General features: G+C 46.4%; 1 protein-coding gene across 1 annotated transcript in view; it reads left to right on the forward strand.

Annotated features, from left to right (window-relative positions):
* Window positions 1-26277, forward strand: part of XRN2 (5'-3' exoribonuclease 2) — a 2388435-nt gene that overhangs the window by 959540 nt on the left and 1402618 nt on the right. The window contains exons 12-14 of the mRNA XM_044057168.1: window positions 12457-12514; window positions 12611-12718; window positions 12809-12853. Of these exons, the coding sequence (XP_043913103.1) occupies window positions 12457-12514; window positions 12611-12718; window positions 12809-12853 (211 nt within the window). The remainder of the gene's footprint in view (window positions 1-12456; window positions 12515-12610; window positions 12719-12808; window positions 12854-26277) is intronic.

The raw sequence follows: 26277 nt of genomic DNA on the forward strand, positions 1-26277 counted from the left end.
TCCCAGGAAACCTGACCAGTACTAGAGTCCCCGACACAAGTTCCTTTTCAAATATCCTACTGCTGATCCAGAGGTCATCTCCCAAGGACCTAAAGGAATTAAAGCAACCTCAGCGAAGAATCTCACTCCCTCAGACGGGGGATTTCTGAGTTTGACAGGATAAAAAAAGTATACACCTCTAACTATTGCTGTTAGAGCACTAAATTCAGTTCCACATGCTGAAATATCAGCATACCATGGAACTTCTGAAACAAAAAAATCATCTTCCTTTTCTGCTTGTACAGAAAATAATTACAAGAGCTTATGCATTCTGCAAGCCAAGTTACTTAAGCACACTTTGCAATGTGGCTTTGATGCCCTAGAAGCATTTTATCCACTGCTCCCAGAGTTTTCACAAAATGCTTGGCTCCAACCATTGCCTTTTGCAGACAAAGAAATATTCAAATTTACTCCTAATTAGATTGCCTGATTCAGGCAGACAGGAAAAGCTGTTACAGCACCTGATCTTTGTAAGGGATCTACTGACCTCTCTAGGGTTTACTGTCAACGAAACAAAATCAGTCTCCACGCAAAAAATTGTATTCCTGGGAGCAAGCCTGGACACTGCATCCAAGATGGCATTCCTTCTTCCAGAAAAACAAGCCTACCTAACAGGCTACTTCTCTCAACTAGCCACCAGAACCCAGTTATCCACAAGGAAAAATCCTACAAGCTCTGGGGTTCATGGCCTCTTGCATTCTATTCATTCCATATGCCAGACTGCATATGAGAAGTACAGTGCTACCTAAAAAGCCTTTGGTGTCAACACTGTCAAGACTATCATACCTATGATACCCTGTCTAAGGAAAGATTTTCTTTGGTGGGCAGCAGCATGCAGCCACAACAAAGGACTTCCCTTCGCACAACCCCACACTGTCCAGACCCTCACCACAAACTCAGACTAAGCATGGGGTGTACACCTGGATGGCAGATGCATTCAGGGCTATTGCAGCCCAAATCAAATACATCTGCACATCAACCAAATAGAGATGCTAGCTGTTCAGCACGCCTTGACAGCTTTCCGACCCCTACTTTCACTGGGGCTTCTAGTGATCAAAACAGACAACACCACGGTGATGTGGTATATCAACAAGCAGGGAGGGACTCTCTTATCCTCTCTGCAGACTCGTCATGACCCTTTGGCACACGGCTTCAGCCATGCAAACACACCTGCTAGCACGATTCCTGCTAGGCTCCTTAAACTCTTTGGCAGACAACTTGAGCAGAAACCTGCTAGACCCACATGAGTGGCAACTAGACCACAAAACCTTCAGCCTTGTAACCCCGAAATGGGGCACCCTGAAGGTGGACCTCTTTGCCTCCCACGCCAATCAGCTCAGCAAATTCTGCACCAGGGAACCTCACAGCAAGGCCTGGAAATTGGATGCTCTATCCTTCCAATGGGTAAACCGCTCTGTGCATTTCCCAGTTTACCACTCATCTCAAGGGTGTACTATTCAGAATAAGGGAGGAAAAACCAAGGGCAATCTTGATTGCCCCAGACTGGCCACTCCAGCACTGGTACCCACTGCTGCACAGCCTGCCATTTCTGCCACCATGGCACCTACCTCAGATCCCAACACTCCTGACCCAGAAGAATGGAGAATTCATGCATCCACACTTGCAGACCCTGAACCTGGCAAGCCTGGCTTATTCCCTGACCTTTCCTCAAGCTGCCAGCCTAAGCAAACAAGTCCTAGATGTTATGCGAGGCCAGACGCCCCAGCACTAGAAAATCCTATGCTGACAAGTGGAAAAGGTTTTGCACCTGGATCCAGGCTGAGGGAGCTGAAACAGCACAGCCCTCCCTACCTCTCATCCTGGCTTACCTAGCAGATCTACTACACAGGGGGCCTATCTTCCTCCTATTAAAATTCATGCCTCTGCCATCTCAGCTCATTACAGAACAGAGCCACCTCTCTTCTCACACCCTCTCATCAAACAGTTCCTAAGAGGGGCTAACAACTTAAGGCCACCAAGAAGAGCTCCTCCCCCAGCTTGGGAACTTAACTTTGTTGGAAAATCGTACCCTACCTCGCTTTGGGCCTGCAGCTTCAGCAGAGTTAAAATCCTTCTCTTGGAAAACAGCCTTGCTTCTGGCCATCACTTCAGCTAGAGTTTCAGAGCTGCAAGCACTCATTGCTGTAGAGCCCTTCCTTTTCCATGCTGACAGGGTCTCCCTCAGTACTAACCCATCCTTCGTGCCTAAAGTGGTGTTCAGTGTGGCTCTCAACCAATCCATTCATTTGCCCACCTGTTTTCCTAACCCACAAAACAAGGGGTGAAGGATTATGCACTCTACATGTGCACAGCTCAGATTTTATCTGGATAGGGTAAAATCATTCTGAAAAACTGACCAATTTCTTCGCAGCAGGAGCAGAGGGTAAGCCCATATCCAAACAGTCTCCAAATGGATAGCACACTGCATCAATTTCTGCTACAAACAGCACAGGAAACTGCCCCCAAAGGGGGTCTGGATGCATTCCACCAGGTCAACCTCCACCTCTGCAGTTTTTCTCAGAGGGGTACCCACCAGGGACATCCTGAAGGCTGCAACATGGACTTCTGTTTATACCTTCACCAAGCATTACCACATGCCTATCTTAAAATCCAGGGCAGGCTTTGCCACTGCAGTCTTGCAGGGCATCCTAGCCAGCCCTTGGTCTTCTTGACTGCCTCCAGCCTTTTCAGCTTTGGGAATCAACCCAATTGTGACTGCAACAGTGAAACACTAATAACATAGTACAGTTGTGTACACTCTCCATAAATGTAGATGTTAGTGTATTCACTGTTGCAGTCCTGGTTTCCCACCCTCCATCCCCCTTCTCTCTCTCTTCCTCTCTCTCCTTACAGGGAATTTTTTGGAATTTACTTTCTACTGGTGGTGTTTTTCCACCATAATCTAGCTCCCTGTTTGGGGGCTCCTGACAGTTGAGACAAGGAAAAACCGATTTAATGGCGTCGGCTGCCTGATTTTATACCTCTGGCCTGATGTCAGTCATGGAGCAACAGCAACCGACGCAGAAATACTAAGCCTGTGATATTCGGGCTGACTGAGGGCTACCCCTGGCAGGATAATACAGGTGTGATGACTGCAACAGTGAATACACTCCATCTACATTTATGCCAAGTGTACACAGTTGCACTTGCCTTGTCCCCTGTAAGGGACAATCACCAAGAGATGCTCTAGCCTATGCTTGGCCCCAATCTACTTTATGCATGCCCACCTTTACCCCTGATTCACAAATTTGTAAAGAAAGCACACCAGTTGATGAGTAAAGTGATGCTCATTGCTCCCTTTTGGCCTCACTAAGTCGTGTTTACCTTCCTTTGGTCTCACCCGACTTGCCCTCCCTGGACACTGTAACCACTTCCAGGTCTATTGTCTCATCTCTCAGGGCAGACTGCCCTGATCTTCAAGGCCTAAAATTGTCCGCATGGTTTCTCCAATTCCATTGATGGCTAGATACTCCAGGCTTTCATCCCCAGTCCAAAGGATTCGGATTTCTTCCCACAAAATATCTCATGAAAATCTACAACAGTAAATGGAAATGTTTCTCAATCTGGGCTCAGAAACTAATAGATTCTTTTACGGCTCATGTCCCTGTAGTATTTATTTCCTGGCCTTCCTGTGCCAAAGTGGAGCCAGCTGTTCTACTGTAAAATATCAGTTAACATTTTTTTCAGATTTTGACATTGGAGGAAACTCTTCCTCTTTAGCATCTTCAAAACTATGCAAGGTTTCTTAGAGGTAATTTGTTTTACTTCATCCCCCAGTCAAAGGTCCAACTCCTCCTTGGGACCGAACTTTAATTTTGCAGGTACTTGATGTTAAGTTGTCTATCTCGCCTTCATTCTTGCTGGATGGGTTTGGAGCTGATCCTCTGCTCCGACTCTGTGTTCTACTAAAGCTCAAGAGCTATTTAGCGGCTCGAGGCCTCCCCATATCCCACAATGCTAGGCGACAGATACCCAGATCTCGTTTGCCACTTCAGCCACGAGGTTGCGATTTTACCGGCTCCAGGTCGTATAAATTTTTTCTTGTAATTTTTACTTAAATATTCTGTAGATTTTTGCTAATCTCCCTTTTGGTTTATTTTTATTGTGTACCCCTTGAGATTCCACTTAGAAACTCCCTTTTTCTTGTTAGTCCCCCCCCAGCCATTTGGGGTAGTGTTGGGCCTTATTACCTACTAATATATATAAAAATACTATAAATCTATATATATATATTTGTTAGTATTAGTCTGTGTGGTTATTGTTATTGTATAGCTATTTTTTAGTACTGTTACTTTTACCTAGTGCTTGTGTGTGCTTTGTCTTAAGCACTAGTTACTTGTTTCCTTTGGTATCCTTCTGTTTTTAGTATGTCTAAGGATAGCAAAGTCTCAGGTTTCAAGAAGTGACTCGTGCTGTCAGAAGATGTCTGACACTGTCACACTTGTATTTTATTGTTTGGGCCCCCTACACCTGCAGAACTGTTCGGTCTTCCACTCCTTCAGTCTGAGAGTCCTGCAGGAGCGTAGGAATAAGCCCATTTTGAGGGGCTTACTTAAGCCAGAGGGATCCCCGGCTAAGTCTCCGGGTAAATCCTTAAAGCCCGCCAAACCGTCTGCTCCCTGTTCGGAGCAGTCGCCGAGCGAAGCTCCTGCCTCGTCTGTTCTGGCTGGATCCGACACTTCGAGACATCAATCGGCTCAGACCTTGGTGTCGGTGCCTTCTTTGAGCCGAAAACGTTCGAGGTCCCCCTCTTTAGAGTCGGTCTCCGGGATCTCCATTGCTCCAATCAGTGGAGCCATAGGTCCCACTCCTCTCTGTCCTCCAGGCTATATCCGATCATGACCTGGAGAGGCTGGTCAGTAGGCTCCTAAAGTCACAGGCACTGGCCAAAATCTTGACTAGCCCTTCTCAACAGACTGTGGCTATCCATATGTCTTCTACTGTTCCTCCTCCGACTCTTCCACTGTGTTCGGAGCTGGAGCTTGTTGGGGCTCGAATCGTCGGAACATCAGAGCCGATACCACACCTTTCGGCTCCGATATCTTCATTGGTTCCGTCCTTGGAGGGATCTGGGCGCAGAGACTCCCTTGTCTGCTCAGAGGGGGCGAGTGGCATTGGACCCTTGTCCGACCCCGTTCTCCCTCTCGGGGCCTCTGCGCAGGTTAGCTCTGCCCAGACATCGGCCTCGGAGCCGTCCCTCTTGGTGCCAGGAGGGGTGCACATCTGTTCGGAGTGTGGACCCTCTTCTCTGCCTGACAGGGGAGCCTTCGAGGTCATGAGGAGTGTGCTGACTCCTGTCTGCTCTGCAATCGAACCCTTCGGCTCCTCCCCCCATGGTGCCTGCATTCATCTCTGCCCACCCTCCTGACCCCAAGCGTGGAGAACAGACGCTCCAGGTCGCCTCATTGGGTGTATCATCTTCTTCCGAGGCCTCCCCTGATCATTCAGAGGAGCCCCCTAGGAAGAGGAAATGTAAGAGGAAACATGTTGACTCCCCAGAGTCAGTCACATCAGACACAGACTTGGAGGATTTGGAAGGGTCCCCAAGATCCCCCTCTGAGGATGTTTCTTTTTCAGACATCCTTGAGATCCTTAGGCAGAGGGGAAACTGGACTGCCCTTAACTCTTCTGAGGATGAGTCGGTGTACCTGGACGCGTTTGGTTCTCGCCCTTCCACCTCTTGGGTGTCTCCGCCTTTCGACCCGCTCATGGAAGTGGTGGCTCGGAAGGCGTGGACAGCCCCGGACACAGGGGAACCAACTCCCCGCAGGCCCACTAAATTCATTACAGCCCCATCTGACCGTTTCTAACTAAAGGTGTCCCTGTTGATGCCATGGTGGTGGCATCAGCCACTAAGGAGTTGGCTGACCATTCGGTGCCTGTCTATCCTCCTAACAGAATCTAGGACAATGGACAGGTATGGGAAGTGGATGTTTTCTTCAGCGACCTTTTCCATGCGGTCGCTGAATTATCTGTGCCATTTCACCCGCCTACAAAGGGAACTTCTTAAGGAACTGGGTGATACCCTTCAGGATCCATCGGCTGCGGGGTCTCGGGAAAAGATTAACTCCCAGCTGGCGACCCTTAACTCTATAGTCAACTCCTCCATGCGGCTCATTTCTTATGCAGCCGATGGGGCGAGTAGGGCCGCAGGTACAGGCGTGGCTTTGAGAAGACATGCCTGGATGCGGTTATGTAACTTTGCTGACCCCTTTAAGGCGTCCTTCAATACCCCCTTCGATGGTTCGGCTTTGTTTGGACCACAGTTTAAGGATATTGTTACCAGGTGTGAGCAGGAAGGCAAGACTCTCTGCAGTGGGAGTCAATTTTTCTACTCCCTCTAGACCATACTCTAAAGGTCAGAAGAGTGGAAAAATGTGGTTTCAGACTCCCCAGGGAGTCGTGCCTGACACGTGGCGAGTTTCCCACCAGGGGCAGAGGAGGAAACAATAATAGATTCCACCTGAGGGGCAGAGGGGGTCCGCAAAATCAGGGTAGCAGAGAATCTTTCTCTGACAAACCCTTTCAGCACCCCTGAGGGGCTGCCCACCTTCGGAGGCATTCGGGGGAAGACTGTCGTTGTACCCAGAAGCCTGGCAATTCCTCACACAAGACAAATGGGTACGGTCTATCATATCAGAGGGTTACAAAATCCCCTTTGTCTACACCCCTGCACAAACGGGTCCCTTCCAGATGTTCCACCCGGTCTAAGGGAACAAGTAGTACTAGAAGTTTCAAAACTGCTAAACAAAAGGGCCATCCAGCCAGTCCCAGCAGACCAGCAAGGATCTGGGATTTATTCCAAGTTCTTTTTGGTACCAAAAAAGACAGGGGACTGGAGACCCATTTTGGATCTCAGCAGGTTAAACAAATCTGTTCAAAGAACGAAGTTCTGGATGGTTACGCTTCAGTCCATTCTACCCATTTTGGGTCAGGACAATTGGATGTGCTCCATAGACCTTTAGGATGCGTACTACCATATAAAAATGGACAGGCACTCCAGAAGGTTTCTCCGCTTCCGTCTGGGAGCCATGCGCTATCAATTCAGAGCCCTGCCCTTTGGTCTCACCACAGCCCCCAGAGTGTTCACCAAATGCATGGCAGTGGTTACGGCTCACCTGAGATGGCGAGGATTCCAGGTGTTTCCATATCTAGACGACTGGCTTCTAACTGCTTCCATCAGGCATCAACTACTGCGAGCCAGGGATTATACCATCCAAACTTGCTCCGAGCTAGGTATCTCTCAACTTCGAAAAGTCTGCATTATCGCCTTGTCAGTCTTTAACCTTTATAGGCGCAAGATTAAATACAAAAGAGCTGTCGGCAAAACTTCCCTTAGAAAGAGTATCAGATATTCGCCGACATGTCCAGATCTTACTAAAGTGCAAGAGAATTCAGGCCAGATTTGTACCGAAAACCTTGGGTCTTATGGCAGCAGCAATCACATTACTTCCCCTGGCTCATTTTCATATGCGGATCCTTCAATGGATGCTTTTTACCCAGTGGTCGTTTCAGCACCTTCCGATGTCTCACAACATAGTAATCACCCAATCGTGCAAAGGCCACCTTTCTTGGTGGATGGTCTCCTCTCAAGTGCTTCAAGGCAGACCGTTTGTTCTTCCTTCTGTTGCCACGGTGACAACGGATGCCTCCCTGATCGGGTGGGGGGGCATTTTCAGGGCAGGACTGTCCAGGGCACTTGGCAACCTCTAGAGTACCACCTGCACATAAATGTCCTGGAGATGAGAGCTGTACTTTTTAGCGTTGCAAGCTCTTCAGGACTCTCTACCCACCGGGAATATTGCAATTCAGACGGACAATATGTCTGTAGTGTGGTACATCAAGCAGGATGGAACCAGGTCCTATCCGTTATGTTGAAAAGCACTCTGACTCTGGCAGTGGGCCATCTCCTCTCAACAGTTTCTGATAGCAACGCACATCCCGGGAAGTCCAACGTCATAGCGGACAGGCTAAGCAGAGCTATTCTCATGCCTCACGAGTGGTCTCTCAGTCAGTAGCGGACAAAATTTTCCGCAGATGGGGTTAACCTTGCGACCTTTTCGCAACCCCTCTCAACAGCAAGTGTGACGACTACTTCACTCTTCCCCCTCCCCGGCCACTCCCTCAGAGACGCTCTAGTTCACGGTTGGCCCCAGGGTCTTCTGTACGCATTCCCACCCTTTCCCTTAATTCCGAAAATAATTCAGAAAAGCAACCGCATTGAGTTCCAGGATGATCCTCATTGCCCCTTACTGGCCTCGACATATTTGGTTCCCATTCCTGCATAGTCACCTACTGGAGCAGCCTTGGAATCTGGACCCAGTGCCAGACCTCTTGGTCCATCAGTCGGGCGGGCTGCACCAATCCCTTCAGTCTCTCAACCTCACAGCTTGGTTGCTCCACTTCCAACCTTAGCCAGGCTTCCACATATTTCTCAGCCATTGTGTGAAATCATCCTTTCTTCGCACAAATCTACTACCAGAAAGACTTATGCTAGTAAGTGGAAACATTTCTCTTTCTGGGCAGAAGCTAGAAATATAGACCCCTTTACAGCCCCTGTCCATAACGTTCTAGATTATCTGGCAGAACTTTTTCGAGCAGGTTCCTCATCTGCCACCATTAGAGTCCAGTTGGCTGCTATCGCTAATTTCCACGCTAGCCTGTCTGAGACCCGTATCATGTCCCACAAACTTTGCAAAGCCTTTCTTAAAGGGTCTTTTTTACTTAGGCCCCCGGTTAAAGATCCCCCGCCTCCGTGGGATTTGAACCTGATATTAACTTCATTGATTCTCCCTCCCTTTGAACCTGCGGCTTCCTGTTCCTTAAAATTACTCTCCTGGAAGATTCTCTTAGTAGCCATCACCTCAGCTAGAAGAGTGTCGGAACTTCAAGCCCTCTGTATTCGTCCTCCTTATCTTTTTTTTCACAAAGATAGTTTCACTCAGGACTAATCCTTTTTACCCAAAATACCTTCCCGAGGCAAATCTGAATCAGATTATTCATCTTCCTGTCTTTTTTTTCTGACTATATTAGAACAGGGCTGAACAAAAGTTGCACTCTTTGGACGTTCACAGGCAATTACGTTTTTATTTGGATAGGACTAAGCAAATTAGAACATCGGACCAACTCTTCCTGTCCTACGCTGAGGGCAAGCAGGGCCTGCCAGTTTCTAAAGTAACCTTATCTAGGTAGTTGGCCTCTATTATTACTTTGATTTACCAACTGAGACGTAAAGAACTCCCTACAAAACCAAAAGCTCATTCCACCAGAGCATTAGCTACGTCGGTAGCTTTTCAGGCAAGACTTCCAATGGAATCTATTTGTGCTGCAGCCACATGGGCCACTCCTCATACTTTCATTTCACATTATAAGTTGGATATGGCCTCCAGGAGTCGAGCTGACTTTGGTACCACTGTGCTCAATAGTCTGTTCCGATGAGCCACCCAGGGCTATGGTGCTAGGGACGCTGTCCCATCCAGCAAGAATGAAGGCGAGATAGACAACTTAACATTAAGAAGTTATGTACCTACCATAACGTTCCATGTTAGTTGTCTTCTCGCCTTCTTTCTTGCGTCCCACCCTCCATCCCCCTAGCCTGGACAGACAGAGAAGAATCCCCTTGGAGGCCTTCTTCCTCTGGTTGACCCTTTTCTAGGGTATGTCCTCTGTTTTTAGCTCTCTAGGTAAACCTTGTAGTGGGGACAGGTATCTTCATGGTGTTGGCTCTGCCAAACGAGATCTGGGTATCTGTCGCCTAGCATTGTGGGATATGGGGAGGCCTCGAGCCGGTAAATAGCTCTCGAGCTTTAGTAGAATGCAGAGTCTGAGTCGAGGATCAGCTCCGAACCCATCCAGCAAGAAAGAAGGCGAGAAGAAAACTAACCTGGAACATTATGGTAGGTACATAACCTCTTATTCTTCCCCGTTTTGAACCTGCAGTTAAGGTAGATTTAGTTTCTTTCCTGGAAAACTGCTTTTTTTGTAGCCATTACATCAACAAAAAGTTACTGAATCGGAAGTCCTCTTTTCTAAACCTCATTTAATTTTCTGTGAATAGTGTCTGCGGACCAATCCATCGTTTTTACCTAAAGTTGCTATGGAAAACAATTTCAACCAGTCTGTCAACCTTACTGGTTTTCTTTCCTAGTTTTCAAAAGAAGGGAGTGCACGCTGCATCTCCTTGATGTTCATAGGCAGTTGCGTTTTTATCTGGACAGGACAACATTTTTCAGGAAATCTGATCAACTGTTCATATCTTTCTCAGATGTTAGAAAAAGGGCAGCAGTTGCCACACTGGCTAAGGCTACGAGATTACATTTCCTTTGTTTATTCCTCAAAAAATATTCCTTTGTCTGGACTTATCAAAGCTCATTCTACAAGATCCATGGCCACACCTCAAGCCTTTTACTAGTGTATCGATTGATGACCTATGCAGCTGGCTCTGTCAGCTTCTTGTACCTTTATTACACATTATAAACTAGACGCTACTATTTCCAGGAATTAGGGCTGCCTTTGGTTCTGCAGTGCTCCAGAATATCCTTCCAATGAGGGCCTCCCTAGGTTGTTGTAGCAAGTGACTCCCACAGGTTGAAGAACAAATGGAAATAACATTGAGATAAAGAAGTTATGTATTTACCATAATGTTCCATCTGTGTTGTCCATTATCATTCGTCCTCAACCTCCCTGCCCTCCTTCCCCCTTGTCCATAATTGTGGAAGACCTGATGCAGATAATAGTGGGAGCCACAGTTCAAGTTTTTTGAGCCCCTTAACTTGATGCACTATCTTCTTGTTCTGTATGGTGGATGTACAATTATTATGTAGACATTGTGTATATATTAGCAGCAAACTTGATCTGAGGTAATCTGAGGAATGAGGCATTGTGGGATGGAGAGGAGCTTGAGCTTCAGAACCTAAGCTTGTAAAGCGGCAGTGTTTGATCCGGGAGTCGGTTCCAAAACCCACACGTTGAAGAATGAAAATGGACCACCCAGACAGAATGTTATGGTAAAGTACATAACTTTTTTTTTTTTTTTTTTTTACAGGTCTTAAGAATCAGAAATGCATTTTAATACACAACTGCCTTACTGTGTCAGGTTTAAGTCTGAATACTACCATTTTGTTAAAATGTCAGAAATCATGCGAGGGATGGCTGGTTTCTGCTTCATTAGGCAGTCAGAAGTTCACTTTTTGCCTGATCATACATACAGATGCTGAATGCATTGGAGCTTAGAAATGTGGGCGCACACAGCAGGAGGCTTGCAGAAATCTGTAGGATCATAGGTTACTAAGCTAATGACCCTGGGGCCCTTAAAAACCTGGCGAAGAGTTTATCCCCAAAAGAAACCTCAGTCAGCACCTGTTGCCCCGGTCAGTGAAGGATACAGGTGGACCCCTGGGGCAAATTTGTGGTTTCTTATCCACTCAAGCTTGCGCTTGAAGAGGGTCAGTGAGGTGCTCTGTTTGACGTGTGGGAAGTCAATTCCAGAGACTGGGCATCTTCTGGGAGATGAAACTGTCTCTCCCGCAGGTTTTGTTGGTGTCATAATTTAGTTTCAGGCCTTTTGAGCAGGTAGTGCGTGAGGAGTTAGACTTGCGAATATGAAGCATCTCTAGTAACACAGGGTCCGAGATTGCCTTGTAGTTGAGACACAGATCACCGCTGAGCAATCTGTACTGTGCCGAGTAGAGTGGTGGTGGTTTCAGCCTGGCCTGTCTGAATAGGACAGGTGTTGGATGCCATGGATTCTCTTTGAGGTATTTCAATGGCCTTTCCAGTTGGGGCAGATGTTTGGAGAGGTACATCCCAAATGGGGCGTTTATACTGTTGCTAGTCTGAGAGGAGTATAGAGAGGTCATCTCCCTTTTTTTCTGGATGCAATCCCTTTACTTGTGAGGTGAACCAAGTAAAAGGCTTTTCTGACCACTGCTGCTACATGATGGTCAAATGTGAGGTTATCAGCCTGAGTGCCCAGGTTTATGCTTGGGTTGCCGTTATAGTAATCAGTAGCGGTCGTGTTTCTGCCGAATGGCATGACATTTTATTGCATTTTAGCCTTAATCAGTAGGGGTTGTGTTTCTACCGAATGGCATGACATTTTATTGCATTTAGCCTACTGACAATTGGGAAAGAACTGATCTCATCTGGTGGTTAGTCCTGCGTACAGCTTGAGTAATGGTAAAGCATGTTATCTGTATGAGAGCGCTTTTGAAAGCTGTGATTTTAGTGGTTAAAAGTGACTTGGAAACCAATATACAGTATCTACTCAAATGCAGATCTAATATCCTGTTTGACTTTGGGCAAACAGCAGTCCAAACCACTTGTCTTTGGAAAGGAGTATAACAAAAGTAGTTGAAGTTTAAAATAAATTTACTTAAAGCCCACTGGTAATGCAGTTTTTTTTTTTTTTATTTCTAGGGAGGGGGCAATCGATCGACTGGTTGGAATATATAAAAATGTAGTGCAGAAGACTGGAGTAAGTCATAAATTTGAAGTTGATCTTTGTTGTATTTTTTTGGAAGTTACTTGTCTTATGGCATTGTTTCCTGATGATACTCTTTTTTTTTTTCAGGGGTACCTCACAAGCAGTGGTTATGTTAATCTCGAGAGAGTGCAGATGATTATGCAAGCAGTTGGGGAAGTTGAAGACAGCATTTTCAAGAAGAGAAAAGAAGATGATGTATGGATTATACTCTAGTGATGCAGTCTAATTCAGATGTGTGTAGTATATCCCTGTCTTAGACAACTGATGTGTGTATTTTTCCCATAGGAGAGCTTCAAAAGAAGGCAAAAGGACAGAAAAAAACGAATGAAAGTAAGTTCTGTGCTCTTACTGTATTTTTTTAAATTCTAGTTTGATGGATTTAAACTAGATTGTGACAGTCTAACCATTTAAAACTGAAAATGTATGTACTAAACGTTAGTGTATGTTTTGATACTACAGGGCAGTTAACAGGTTATAATTATGGTTATATTTTCACCTTTCCAAGTCTAAAAAGAAGTGGTTATCAGTGCATCTTATTTTGATAAGCCATCTATGGTATGTACTGCATCCAAGTTCTCAACAGCTAGTTTCTTGCTCTGTCCAGTTCCTGCTCTTGTGGAGTTCATGCCAGTCTATCTTTGGGATAATATATGGGTGCTTGCATTGTTTCCATTCCCCCAGGGACATTAGTGCAGTATCATTTGTTATCCATGCAGATTAGTTGCAAGAAGTGTACCTTTCATTCTGACTTCCAGAGGTTTTGCATGTCTTCGGGACTGGATTCCTCCCCTAGCCCAGGATATCAGTTGATGCACAGTTGAAAGGAAGAGCAGCCTACACTGTTTTCAGTTCTCTTTTCAGATCCCTTGCAGGTCACTCTCAGTTATAAGTACTCAGTAATCATCTCCATTTTTCAAAAACTTACTTTGACTTCAGTGGAGTAGCTTTGTTTATTTTTTTTACCTCCCTTCTGTCCTTTTAATGGCAGGAAAGTAGTAAGATGTTCTTCATCTCACATTGCTGCAGTCCTTACATATGGGTAGTCCGCTGTCCTCGGTCGGCCCGAATACCAAAGTATTAGGCTGACGTTGGTCAAGGCGTTTCAAACTGACATCAGGACGTCAGGGTACAAAAGCGCACGACCGACGTCATATCCTCAGTCTTTTTTGCCGCATGGTCCGATGCAGAAGCAGCGTTGCAAGTGCCGTTCGGCGTTCTGAAATTTTTCGAGTTCGGAGTTTCAGACCGAATCCAAGTTGGCTAAGTACCCCGTTGGGGATTATTTTGGTTTTTTCTTGCCTCATTGTAGTACCGGATGTCAGAAAAAGTGAATAATTGTATTTCTTGTGGGAAACAGATACCGCGTAGGGATTATCATTCTTTGTGCATTCCTTGTTTGGGGCCTGAGCACGACGTAGTCGGGTGTCGCTTTTGTGCTAGGTTCAATAAGCGCACTATTAAGCGGAGGTTAGATTGTGCTAGGCTGGTCTTCGGTAAGCGGTGCAATTATAATATGCCGTCGGATTCTCCGGCACCCGCTTCCACGAAGAAGCGCAAAGACAAAACAGTTAAACCCAGGCAAGATGAGTCGTCCGTTCTGGATGCCGGTTCTTTAGAGGCTTCAGTGGAACCGGTGGGTCCGACGGAGACTTCTTTAGAGTCTCAGGGGGAGACTTTAATTTTGCAGGATGTGGCCTCTCGAGGCAGGGCAGGCTGAAGGGGCTTCTCAGGTTACTGTACTCCCCTCCCTTCCCAGGGTGGTTAGGCCCTCTCCTTTTGTTTCCAAGGCTTCTCCCAGGGGCAGGCCAGGTTTAGCATCTGTTGGTGTCACTCCTAGTTCAGCAGGGTCTGTGCCTAAGAAGCACATGCTTAAAATGGCAGAAGATTTGATTACTCTGATTAGAGGTTCTTTGCCCCCTCCTGATAAGAGGCCTAGGGTGGAGCCAGAGTTGGGAAGTTTTGAACAGGCTTCAGATGTTTCAGAGTCTTCGGCTGAAGACTTGCAGGAGTACTCTCCTTATTCTGATGCAGAAGATTCCACTCCTTCTGCTTCTCCTCCAGAGGATTTTTCTTTTTCAGAGACACTTCACTCTGAGGGAGCATTTTAAGTGGGAAGGTCAAGACTTCTCTGATTCTCGGAAAAGGCTTAGGGAATTTTTGCTTTTACCTCAACATAGGCCCTTAGCTATACCACCTGTTCTGGATGTTGTGCAGGATGTGTTTTCAGAGGCTTTGCTTAATCCTGATTCTCTGCCTCCTGCGCCTGTTAAACCAGATGGGTATTACAGGGTGCCTGAGGCTCATAAATATCTTTATAAGAGTCCTAGGGCGGACCGAGAAACTATTAGTCAGGGACCCAAGGGTGTCAAGGCCTCTGTTGTAAAAAATCCGGTTCCTCTAGATAGAGGCCAGAGCTTTGGATAGATGGGGAAAGAAGGTCTATACTTCTTCTACCTTAGCAATGAGGGCTTTGAATTGCCAGTTTCATATGTTGAAATATCAAAACTTTCTTCTTTCTCAATTGAAATCTAAGGTGGATGCTCTGGCAGAAGGCATTGAGTGTAAAGAATTACAAGATTTGGTGCATGTCTCTGAGCAGGTTGGTAAGCATTCTTTACAATGCGGTTTTGATGCTGTGCAGGCCTCGTCTAGGGTGGCTGCCACTGGTTCAGTTCTTCGCAGGCACGCCTGGCTGAAGGATCAGAATTTTTCTGACCATGTTAAAACAAGGATTTTGGATGCTCCTTTGCAGTCTGAAGTGTTGTTTGGTCCACCTGTGGAATCAGTCTTGAAGAAAATGGAGGACAAGGCTAAGTCTATGCAGACTGTTAAGGATTTTTTGCAAGTTCAGCCTCCAAAGTTTAGTAGCAATTGGCCTGCTAAGGGGTGGACGTATCCTCAGTCTAGGGGTAGATCAAGATGTGGTAGGGGCAGAGCACAGAGTTCCTTCAGACCTAGAACTGGGAGTTCACCTGCACAATCTTCGAGTGAGGGTAGGGGCCAGTCCTTTCGTAAACAGGCCCAATGACCTACTTTTTCAGCTGCCAGATCCCTCTTGCCTGGCAGCACCTTTGGGAGGAAGGTTGGCACTTTTCAAGGAAAATTGGATTTTAATTACCCAAGACAAATGGGTACTGGATATCATACACCGAGGTTACAAGTTTTATTTCCATACCTTGCCTCCTTTCAAAGGCATGCCAGACGTTCCTCCTCAGCAAAGACTAGAGGCTCACTACCAAATTTCTCTTCTACTTCAAATAGGAGCTATACAACCGGTCCCTCTGCCAGAAGTGGGCCTAGGATTTTATTCTCGCCTGTTTCTAGTACCAAAGAAAGGGGACACGTGGAGACCCATTTTGGACTTATCTATCCTCAACACATATCTGGACATTCCCAAGTTCAAAATGTTGACGTTACAGCAGCTTTTACCTCTGTTGGGCAAAGATCACTGGATGGTGACTCTGGATCTCAAGGAGGCTTACCTTCATGTTCCTATCAGGCCCAGTTGCAGGAAGTATCTGCGTTTTCGGGCTGGGACTTTTCATTATCAGTTCTCTGCATTGCCCTTTGGCTTATCTACTGCGCCCAGAGTGTTCACGAAGGTTCTGGCTCCAGTGGTAGCTTTCTTCAGGCTAAGAGGAATACAAATCTATCCTTATTTGGACGATTGCCTGATTCTGGCTCAAGGAAAGGACGAACTTCTTCATCATTTACAGTATGTGATGGCAGTGTTAAGATGCCTAGGGTATTCTGTGAGCGAAATAAAGTCCAGTCTAGTACCCTCTCAGGACATGTGCTTTCTGGGTGTGAGACTGAATACAGCATCCCAGATGGCCTTTTTGACCCCGGACAAACAAAAGAATCTTTCTCTTTATTTCCATCAATTGTCTCGTCAGTCCAGGCTGACTGCAAGGACAGTCCTTCAAGCCTTGGGGTTCATGGCATCTTGTATTCTGGTACTTCCCAATGCCAAACTGCATATGAGGAATCTACAATGGTATCTCAAAAATGTATGGACGCAACACTGCCAAGATATGAACACTGTCATTCAGATAATACCTTGCATTCAAAAGGAATTTTTGTGGTGGGCTCAGGAATGTCACCTAAACAAGGGACTCTCTGTGACCCGACCAGAGGCGAGTCGGATTCTAACGACAGATGCCTCAGACAAAGCTTGGGGAGCTCATCTAAATGGAAAATGGGTACAAGACACGTGGCCTGCCAGACTTCAACATTTACATATCAACTTGAAGGAGATGTTAGCAGTCCAATTTGCATTGATAGCTTTCAAGGATTTACTTCTTCCAGGGCAGGTGTTGATTCAAACAGACAACACAACTGTCATGTGGTACATCAACAAGCAAGGGGGGACACATTCATATCCTCTATGCAGACAAGCAATGATTTTATGGGAGACTGCTTTGTTTGCAGCTAAATCTTCAGGCAAGGTTTCTGCCAGGAGCACAGAACTCCTTAGCAGATGTGTTGAGCAGACAAATTATGGATCCCCACGAGTGGAAATTGGATCCTCATGTATTTCAAAAATTGACAGTGTTATGGGGAACTCCAGACATAGATCTGTTCACTTCCCAACTAAATTACCAGCTGCCAAAGTTTTGCACGAAAAGGTTTCATCCCACAGCTTGGAAAGTGGATGCGCTCTCATTCAATTGGAGCAATCTTCACGTGTATGCCTTTCCACCACTGCCTCTCCTCCCAAAGGTACTCCTGAAGGTCAGACAGGACAAGCCAACCATGATTTTAATAGCTCCAGATTGGCCTCGACAGCACTGGTACCCATTACTGAGAAGTCTGGTACGGGAGCCTCCATGGCCTTTGCCTTCGATTCCACACCTGCTGTCTCAGGAGAACAGTCATTTACTCAATGTCAAACTTCACTCTCTACATCTAACAGCCTGGCATATTCTGTTTTAAACCCTGGAGGGTCTCAGCTTCCACAACAAGTTTTGAATGTTATTTTGGAGGCCAGAAGGCCTAGTACAAGTAAAGTTTACGCAGATAAATGGAGATTTTTAATTTGGAGTACAGCAAAGGACTTTGATGTTTCTAAACCTAACTTAAGTGTTGCTCTTCAATACCTTACTGAGTTATTGGACAAAGGTTTGTCCTTCTCCTCTATAAAGGTTCATGCTGCAGCAATTTCTGCTCACTATGACTGTGACCCACCATTATTTTCTCATCCTTTGTTTAAGCAATTCCTTAGAGGGGCAAAGAATATGAGACCCCCACGTAGAGCTCCTACTCCTGCTTGGGATCTCAATTTTGTGTTGGAGAAACTCACTCTACAACCTTTTGAGCCTGCAGCGACTGCCGAGTTGAAATATTTATCATGGAAGACTGCTTTTTTGTTGGCCATTACATCTGCGAGAAGGGTTTCTGAATTACAGGCCCTTATGGCGGTTGAGCCTTTCTTAATTTTCCACAAGGATAGGGTGTCTTTGCGTACTAACCCTTCCTTTATGCCTAAAGTGGTTTCTAGTGTTGGTTTAAACCAAACTATTCATTTGCCTACTTTTTATGCAAACCCCCAAAATAAAGGAGAAGATTTTGCACACTTTGGATATACACAGACAGTTGCGATATTATTTGAACAGAACTAAAGGGTTCAGGCAGTCTCAGCAGTTGTTTGTTTCATTTGCTTTGTGTTCTCAGGGCAAACCTGTTTCAAAACAAACTATTTCTAAGTGGATTGGTTTTTGTATTGCTTTCTGTTATTCCCATCATGGTAAGGAGATTCCATCTGGGATTAGGCCTCATTCCACTAGGGCTACTGCCACTTCTACAGCTTTTTTAAGGGGGGTGGCTACTAAGGATATTTTGGAGGCAGCTACTTGGAGTTCAGTGCATACTTTCTCTAATCATTACCACCTTCCACTTTACTCTAAATCTAGGGCTGGATTTGCCACTGCAATTTTACAGGGCATTTTGGCAGCTCCTAATGCTTTATAGTTTTGCCATCCTCCCTTACCTCTGCTTTGGGATTCTACCCATATGTAAGGACTGCAGCAATGTGAGATGAAGAACATAGTACAGTTTTGTACCTACCATAAATGTAGATGTTCAAGATCCACATTGCTGCAGTCCAATTACCCTCCCTCCTTCCCTCTGTAGTTAGAGGTGGTTGTGTGGTTTGGGTTGTAAATATTGTAAATATGGTTAGTGCAGGGTGGTTGGTTGTTTTGCTGTTTTTGGCTTTGCCCTTTCTTTTAGGGCCTTCTGACATCTGGGGCAAGAAAAGACTGAGGATATGACGTCGGTCATGCGCTTTTGTACCCTGACGTCCTGATGTCAGTTTTAAGCGCCTTGACCAACGTCAGCCTAATACTTTGGTATTCGGGCCGACCGAGGACAGCGGACTACCCATATGTAAGGACTGCAGCAATGTGGATCTTCGAACATCTACATTTATGGTAGGTACAAAACTGTACTTTGTTTCGGTGTAGCCCTGCAGCTTTAAAAGATGCTGGGAGCACCTTGATGTTCATCGTGCATACAGCTGCAGTCATAACAGATGGGTTTTCCTGCCGTCAGGCGGGTCCTCGGTCGGCCGAATTCCAAAGTCTAGGTCCGGCGTCAGTTGTCGCCTCCTCCTTGACGTCAGTGCGACGGGTATAAAAGAACCAGCCGACGCCATTTTCTCCAGTCTTTCTTGCCGCGTGGTGCCCGAAGCAGAAGCAGTTCGCAAGTGCCGGTCTGCCAGCTCCTGAGATTACGAATATTTTGCAATCGAAGTCTTCTTGAAAGCCAAGTACCCCGTTGGGGAAACTTTTCTTGCCTCAGACCAATGTCAGACAAAGTTAATAATTGCATTTCATGTGGGAAGCAAATACCAGATAAGGATTTTCATTCCCTCTGCATCCCTCGCTTAGGCCCAGACCACGACGTTTCGGCCTGTCGTTTTTGTGCTACATTCAACACTATTTTGGCAAAAAATTTAATTACATTATGTCGTCGGATACTCCAACTCCAGTTTTGAGTAAAAGACGCAAAGATAAGGACCGACATACGAGGTCCGCAGCTTCTACCGACACCACGCCAAAGCAGACTATAGGTGGTCCGGTTCTCAGTGAGGTGCCTACGCAGCCCCTGACTACTGACGACACTTCATTGGCGGTGTCTACTGTGCCCGAGGTCACAGGCTCTTCGGCCCACACCCTGACTACAGATACCAAAGCCACTCTTGGCGGTGAAACTCAGAGTTTAGACAGGTCTGCCACCTCTCAAGGTGTCTTCAGGCCACCTTTTTCCATCAAGGTTTTCACTAAGTCTAAAGCAGCCATGCATACTAAAAGACAAGCTCCATAGGGCCCTTCTCAAGGCCCCATGCCTAAAAAGCAGATGCTCAAAATGGCTGAGGATTTGATTACTCTTATCAGGGGTTCTCAACCCCCACCCTCCTGGACAAAAGGCCAAGAGTGGAGGAAGAATCCCCCTCTTCGGACCAGGCCTCCATTATTTCAGAACATTCTGATGATCAGGAACATTCATACTCCCCTTTTGAAGATTCTGATGCAGAGGAGTCCATTCCCTCTGTCTCTCCACCCCCCCCCCCTGAGGATTATTCTTTTGGGGAAACCTTGCATAACTTGAGGGAACACTTCCACTGGGAAGGCCAAGAGTACTCGGACTCCAAGAAAAGGCTTAGGGATTTTCTCTTGCTCCCTCAGCATAGGCCTCTGGCTATACCTCCTGTCTTAGACATTCTAGATGTGTATTCGGAGGCCTGCCTTAACCCAGACTGTTTACCTCCAGCCCCAGTTAAGCCTGACAGGCATTACCGGGTTCCTGACTCACACCAATTCCTATACAAAAGCCATGCGGCTGACCCAGAAACCATCTCACAGGGCCCCAAGGGAATTAAGGCCTCCACTGCTAAAAATCCATTACCTTCAGAGAGATATTCCAGAGCTTTAGAAAGGTGGGGGGAAAAGGTATACACCTCGGCCACCTTAACCATGAGGGCATGAAACTGTCAGTTCCATATGTTAAAGTACCAACAGTTACTGTTATCACAGTTGAGAAGCAAAATGTCACAACCTCAACAACCAGACTTGAAGGAGTTGCAGGATTTGATACATAGTGCAGAACAAGTGGGTAAGCATACCTTGCAATGTGATTTTGATGCTTTAGAGGCCTCATATAGAGCTGCTGTTACAGGATCAGTCATGCGTAGACATGCCTGGCTCAGAGCAAACCTTACCAGATCATGTCAAAGTTAAATTACTAGATGCCCCTCTGCAAAAAGATGTATTGTTTGGTGTTAAAGCTGAGGAGGTATTAAAGAAAATGGAGGAAAAGGCAAAATCAATGCAAACAGTGAAAGATTTCCTACAGGTACAACCTCCACGTTTCAGTAGAAATTGGCCTTCCAAAAATTGGTCCTTTCCGGCCATGGACAGACCCCAGAGGTAGATACAGGCGCTCGAGGGGCAGAGGGCAATCTCAAGGATCGTTTAGAGGCAGACAATGGCAAGCACCTACACAGAGGAGGTGAGGATAGTTCACAGCCATTCAGAAAGCAGACCCAATGACTTTCCCCTCTGCACGCCAAGCAAGGCTCAAATGGCAGCACCTTTAGGCGGAAAACTGGCATTATTTTTGAAAAATTGGCATATTGTCACAAAAGACAAATGGATCCTTGACATTATAGACAGAGGCTACAGATTCCATTTTCACAACCTTCCAAAAATGAGAGGCATGCCAAACCTGCCACACAAAGGGCAGAGGCACAAAAACAAATTTCAGATCTCATGGACATGAAAGCTATTCAAGAGGTACCTGCACAAGAACAGGGTCAAGGTTTTTACTCCAGACTATTCCTGGTACCAAGGAAGGGAAAAGATTGGAGACCTATCCATCCTAAACACATTTTTACTCTTGCCAAAATTCAAGATGCTCACATTACAGCAGCTTCTTCCCATGCTGGGCAAGGAGTATTGGCTGGTAACATTGGACCTCAAGGAGGCATACCTGCATGTCCCAATCAGACAAGATTGCAGAAGATACCTCAGATTTCTTGCAGGTTCAACCCATTATCAATTCTCTGCATTGCCCTTTGGCTTATCTACTGCGCCCAGAGTGTTCACGAAATGCCTGGCATCAGTAATTGCCTACTGCAGACTTCAAGGGATACAAATATACCCATATTTGGACTGCCTGATCCAAGCGGACAGCAAGCGCATACTTCTGTAACATCTGGCTTTTGTAATGTTGTTGAATTCTCTGGGATACAGTCAACAAAAAGAAATCAAGGCTAATATCCTCTCGGACAATAATTTTCCTGGGTGCCAACTTGGACACAAACACCCAGATGGCCTACCTCACGCCAGAGAAACAGGGGCAACTAACTCAATACTTCAGAAAACTATCAAATTTCACCAGGCTGACTGCAAGGAAAATCCTGCAGGCTCATAGATTCATGGCATCTTGCATCCTACTTAATCCCATGCGCAAAGCTGCATATGAGGAAACTTCAATGGTACCTGAAAAACCTATGGTCTCAACACAGCCACAGTTTGGAAACAATAATACCACTGATTCCATGTCTTCAAAAGGAATTTCTGTGGTGGGCTCAAGCATGCCAAAGAAACACAGGTCTCCCATTCTGCTTTCCTCAAGCAAATCAAGTCATCACAACAGATGCCTCTGACTACGCCTGGGGGGCGCACATGACAGATCGGTGCATTCAGGACAAATGGTCCCAAAAAGAAAAGCACCTACACATCAATCTAAAGGAAATGCTAGCAGTAATAAATGCTATTATAGGTTTCAAAAACCTTCTGCATCCAGGTCAGCTATTGATAAGGACAGACAACACCACAGTAATGTGGTACATACAGGGAGGAACCCATTCATACCCCCTATGCAGGCTGGCCATGTCTCTTTGGAACATGGCTCTGGAACTACAAATCGAACTTCAAGCACAGTACTTGCCAGGCAAGGAAAACACGCTGGCAGACAACCTAAGCAGAAATATGATGGATCCACATGAATGGAAGTTGCATCCTCAAGTTTTTGCAGAGATAATTCAAGCATGGGGAAGGCCAGACATAGATCTCTTTGCCTCCCACAGAAATCACCAATTGGCAAAATTTTGCTCAAGGACCTTTCATCCACAGGCCTGGAGAGTGGACGCACTCTTTCAGTTGGACAACAATGACAGTTTATACCTTTCCACCTCTTCCTCTGCTGCCCAAAGTTCTATTAAAAACCAGAGCAGACAGACCAAAGATGATTCTCATTGCTCCAGACTGGCCAAGACAACACTGGTACCCACTCCTGAGGAGCCTGACACATTCCCCACCATGGATCCTACCTCTAATGCCTCCTCTTCTGACTCAGCACAACTTCAAAACTCTTCACAGTCAGCTGAAAACACTCAATCTGGCCGCATGGAAGATTCCTTAACTTCACAACAGACCCTACTCTCCAAGGAGGTGCAGGATGTCATTTTGGAGGCCAGAAGGCCTTCTACTAGAAAAGCTTACTCTACAAAATGGAAACAGTTTTGTGCCTGGAATGAGAAAAAGGGTCAGAATCCTGGAATACTGAATTTACCTCAAATATTACCGTATCTAGCTGAGATGCTAAGCAGTGGACTTTCATTCTCCTCCATCAAAATCCATGCCTCAGCCATTTCTGCAGAATACAACATTGATCCTCCTTTATTCTCTCACCCCCTCTTAAGACAGTTCCTCAGAGGGGCTAAGAATATAAAACCACCAAGGAAACAACCAGTACCTGCTTGGGACCTCAATTTCATTCTAGAAAAACTGACCTTGCCTCCTTTTGAGCCAGCTGCCTCAACAGAACTGCAATATTTGTCCTGGAAAACAGCCTTCCTTCTGGCTATCACCTCAGCTCGCAGGGTATCGGACCTACAAGCCCTCATGGCTGTGCAGCCTTTCATCATTTTCCATCAGGACAGAGTTTCCTTACGAACCAATCCGTCCTTTATGCCAAAGGTAGTATCCAGGGTAGCTTTGAATCAGGCTATCCACTTACCTACCTTTTACCCTAATCCTCAAAACAAAGGAGAGACTACTACATTCCTTGGACATCCACAGATAGCTGCATTATTCTTTGGACAGAACAAAGCCTTTCAGAAAATCAGTGCAACTCTGTGTCCTATGCTACAGGAGCTCAAGGGAAGCCAATTTCCAAACAGACAATCTCAAAATGGATAGCCCACTGCATACGCTTTTGTTACTCTTTTCATGGTAAAACTGTACCTGCAGGCATCAGATCTCACTCCACAAGGGCCACAGCTACCTCTGCAGCTTTCCTCAGGGGGTTTCCTACCAGAGATATTTTGGAAGCAGCCACTTGGAGTTCTGTGCATACCTTCAAGCACTATCACCTACCATTATACTCCAAATCTAGAGCAGGCTTTGCCACTGCAGTCTTGCAGGGCATCCTGGCTCCTCCTAGTTCCACCTAGTGCCTACCACCCCTTTTTTAGCTTTGGGATTCTACCAATCTGTTATGACTGCAGCTGTATGCACGATGAACATAGTACAGTTTTGTACCTACCATAAATGTAGATGTTAGAGTGCTAATACAACTGCAGTCCAGGTTTCCCTCCCTCTTCCCCTCTTGGGACAGGCCTAATGGCTAACACCTCCTCATACAACCTGATTGGGGTGTTCATTTATGGTGCATTTGCTTTCACCTACTGTTTTTTGATTATATTGCATTGCATTATTACGTAAATTTATGTATTGCCTTCCTTCTTGGGGGCACCTGACATCTGGGGCAAGAAAAACTGAAGAAAATGGCGTCTGCTGATTCTTATACCCCTGTCGCACTGACGTCAGGGAGGAGGCGACTACAACCGACGCTGGACCTAGACTTTGGAATTCGGCCGACCGAGGACCCGCCTGACGGCAGGAAAACCCATCTGTTATGACTGCAGCTGTATTAGCACTCTAACATCTACATTTATGGTAGGTACAAAACTGTACTTTTTGCTTCCTGCTCTGTGTGACTGAAAGGCTTTCAGACCAGTCAAGGCTGTGAGACTAATTCACTTCTACTGAAAGGTGACATGAACTGGAGTCACATCCATGTCTCACATAGATGTGCATCTTTGAGGTGCCTTATGATAGTGATACTGAGAAACTAGTAGTCAGGGTCTTATTTTCAAGGGTGAACAGCTATATTCTGGACTTTGTTAAACATAAAGATCAAATATTTGAGTGAACATATGAATATATCATGATGTACAGGTTAAAAAGACAGCGTTCTTTTTAAACTTACACTGTTACTACAGTTGGTGAGTTCTACAGAAATTGACATTGCAAGGGTTGGAATACAAACTGCTAACCTTTCTCTATACTTTTACATTCTTTATGTATTTTCTTAAGGTGTAGTAAGAATTTATCTGAAGTAGGCAGACTTCATTTGTCTGCAACCTGTGGGTATCGGATCCGACCTCGGATCCGAGCCGGCATTTCAAAAGCTTTAGGCTCCGAGCTCCTAGCTCCTCCCTCTTACCCATAACCCCTTGCCAAGCCCTGACTGACCTCAGATTTCGTTTGCCGCTTTCAAGTTGCGACGGATTCAGAGCTCCTAGTACAGATAAGCTGTTTTTGACAGAAAAATTTTCTAAAACTTTAACCTTTTTAATTTTATTAGTTAGCAGTGATTGTTAGGCTTTCCTCTCTCTTTAGTTTAAACTTTTCACGGGTTTTGCGTAGTTTGTGTGTGTGTTTGTTTGAGGCCTGTTAGGGCTTAAAATGTCTGAAGCCCATAAGGCTGTATTCTCCAAATGTACCGAGTGTGGTCATAAGCTGTCCCCAGCGGATGGCCACACTCGTGCATCTTGGGGTTGAACACCTGTCATCTGGTTGTACCATTTGTGCAGGGTTCAACCCCCGAGCTTTGAGGGAGCGGAGGTCGAAGCTGGTGCTGGCGGGACTTCTCCCTCCAGATACCGCTTCGGCTTCTGCCCCTTCTACTCAGCAAGCTGTTGCTGTGGGCTCTCCTCCTCCAGCTGGGACTCAACCTCCCTCGAAAATGCCGGAGGAGAGAGAGTCTTCTAGGGAGAGAGAGAAGGAGAAGGCACAGGGAGAGGCACCACAAGCGGAGAGCCGAAACCTCCAGTTCGGCTCCTCCATCTAAGCGGTCCTCCCCTGTGCCTTCTAGCTTTCCTCCTCCTCGGCTCCACTCCCCTTGGTTCTCTACTGGGCCCGAGGAGGAGGAGGCTAGCCCTTCAGCGAGGTCCCCGAGGCGGCTCTCTAGGTCCGCTTCGGTGGCCTCCACCAGATCCACATTCTCCATGAGTGAAGCAGATATGGACCGGATGATGAGGAAATTCATCCAGGCCCAAATGCAAATGGGAGTGCTCCTAGCCCCCCCACATCCGGGAGGGGCTTCGACCCCTTTTTTCGCCCCTTTGGCTCCTTCTCCGACCCATACCATGGGTTCGGAGCTTTCGGCGCCGGGCAGAGTTGGATCCGGGGGTGGGTCGGATCCGATAGGTCGGCGCACCTCGGATCCGTCCCATCCCTTGAGTGCTTTGGGTACTTCGGACCCGACCTCTCGGAGCAGAGGACCGAGCCTCGGATCCGAGGGAGCTGGTGTGTCTTCGGCTCCGTCTAGGTCGGAGCACACCGGTCTCTCGGATCCGACGGTCTCGGCTCCGATCCGTGCGTCGGATCCGAGTGGGGGTCGGCTCTTGGGGTTTAGAGAAGCTGGCTCCCTCTCGGCCTTTGACGTAGTGGAAAGGGCAC

This window comes from Protopterus annectens, chromosome 1.part2 (assembly GCF_019279795.1).
Source record: "Protopterus annectens isolate FY-2018-M chromosome 1.part2, PAN1.0, whole genome shotgun sequence".
In the NCBI taxonomy this organism is placed as follows: Eukaryota; Metazoa; Chordata; order Ceratodontiformes; family Protopteridae; genus Protopterus; species Protopterus annectens.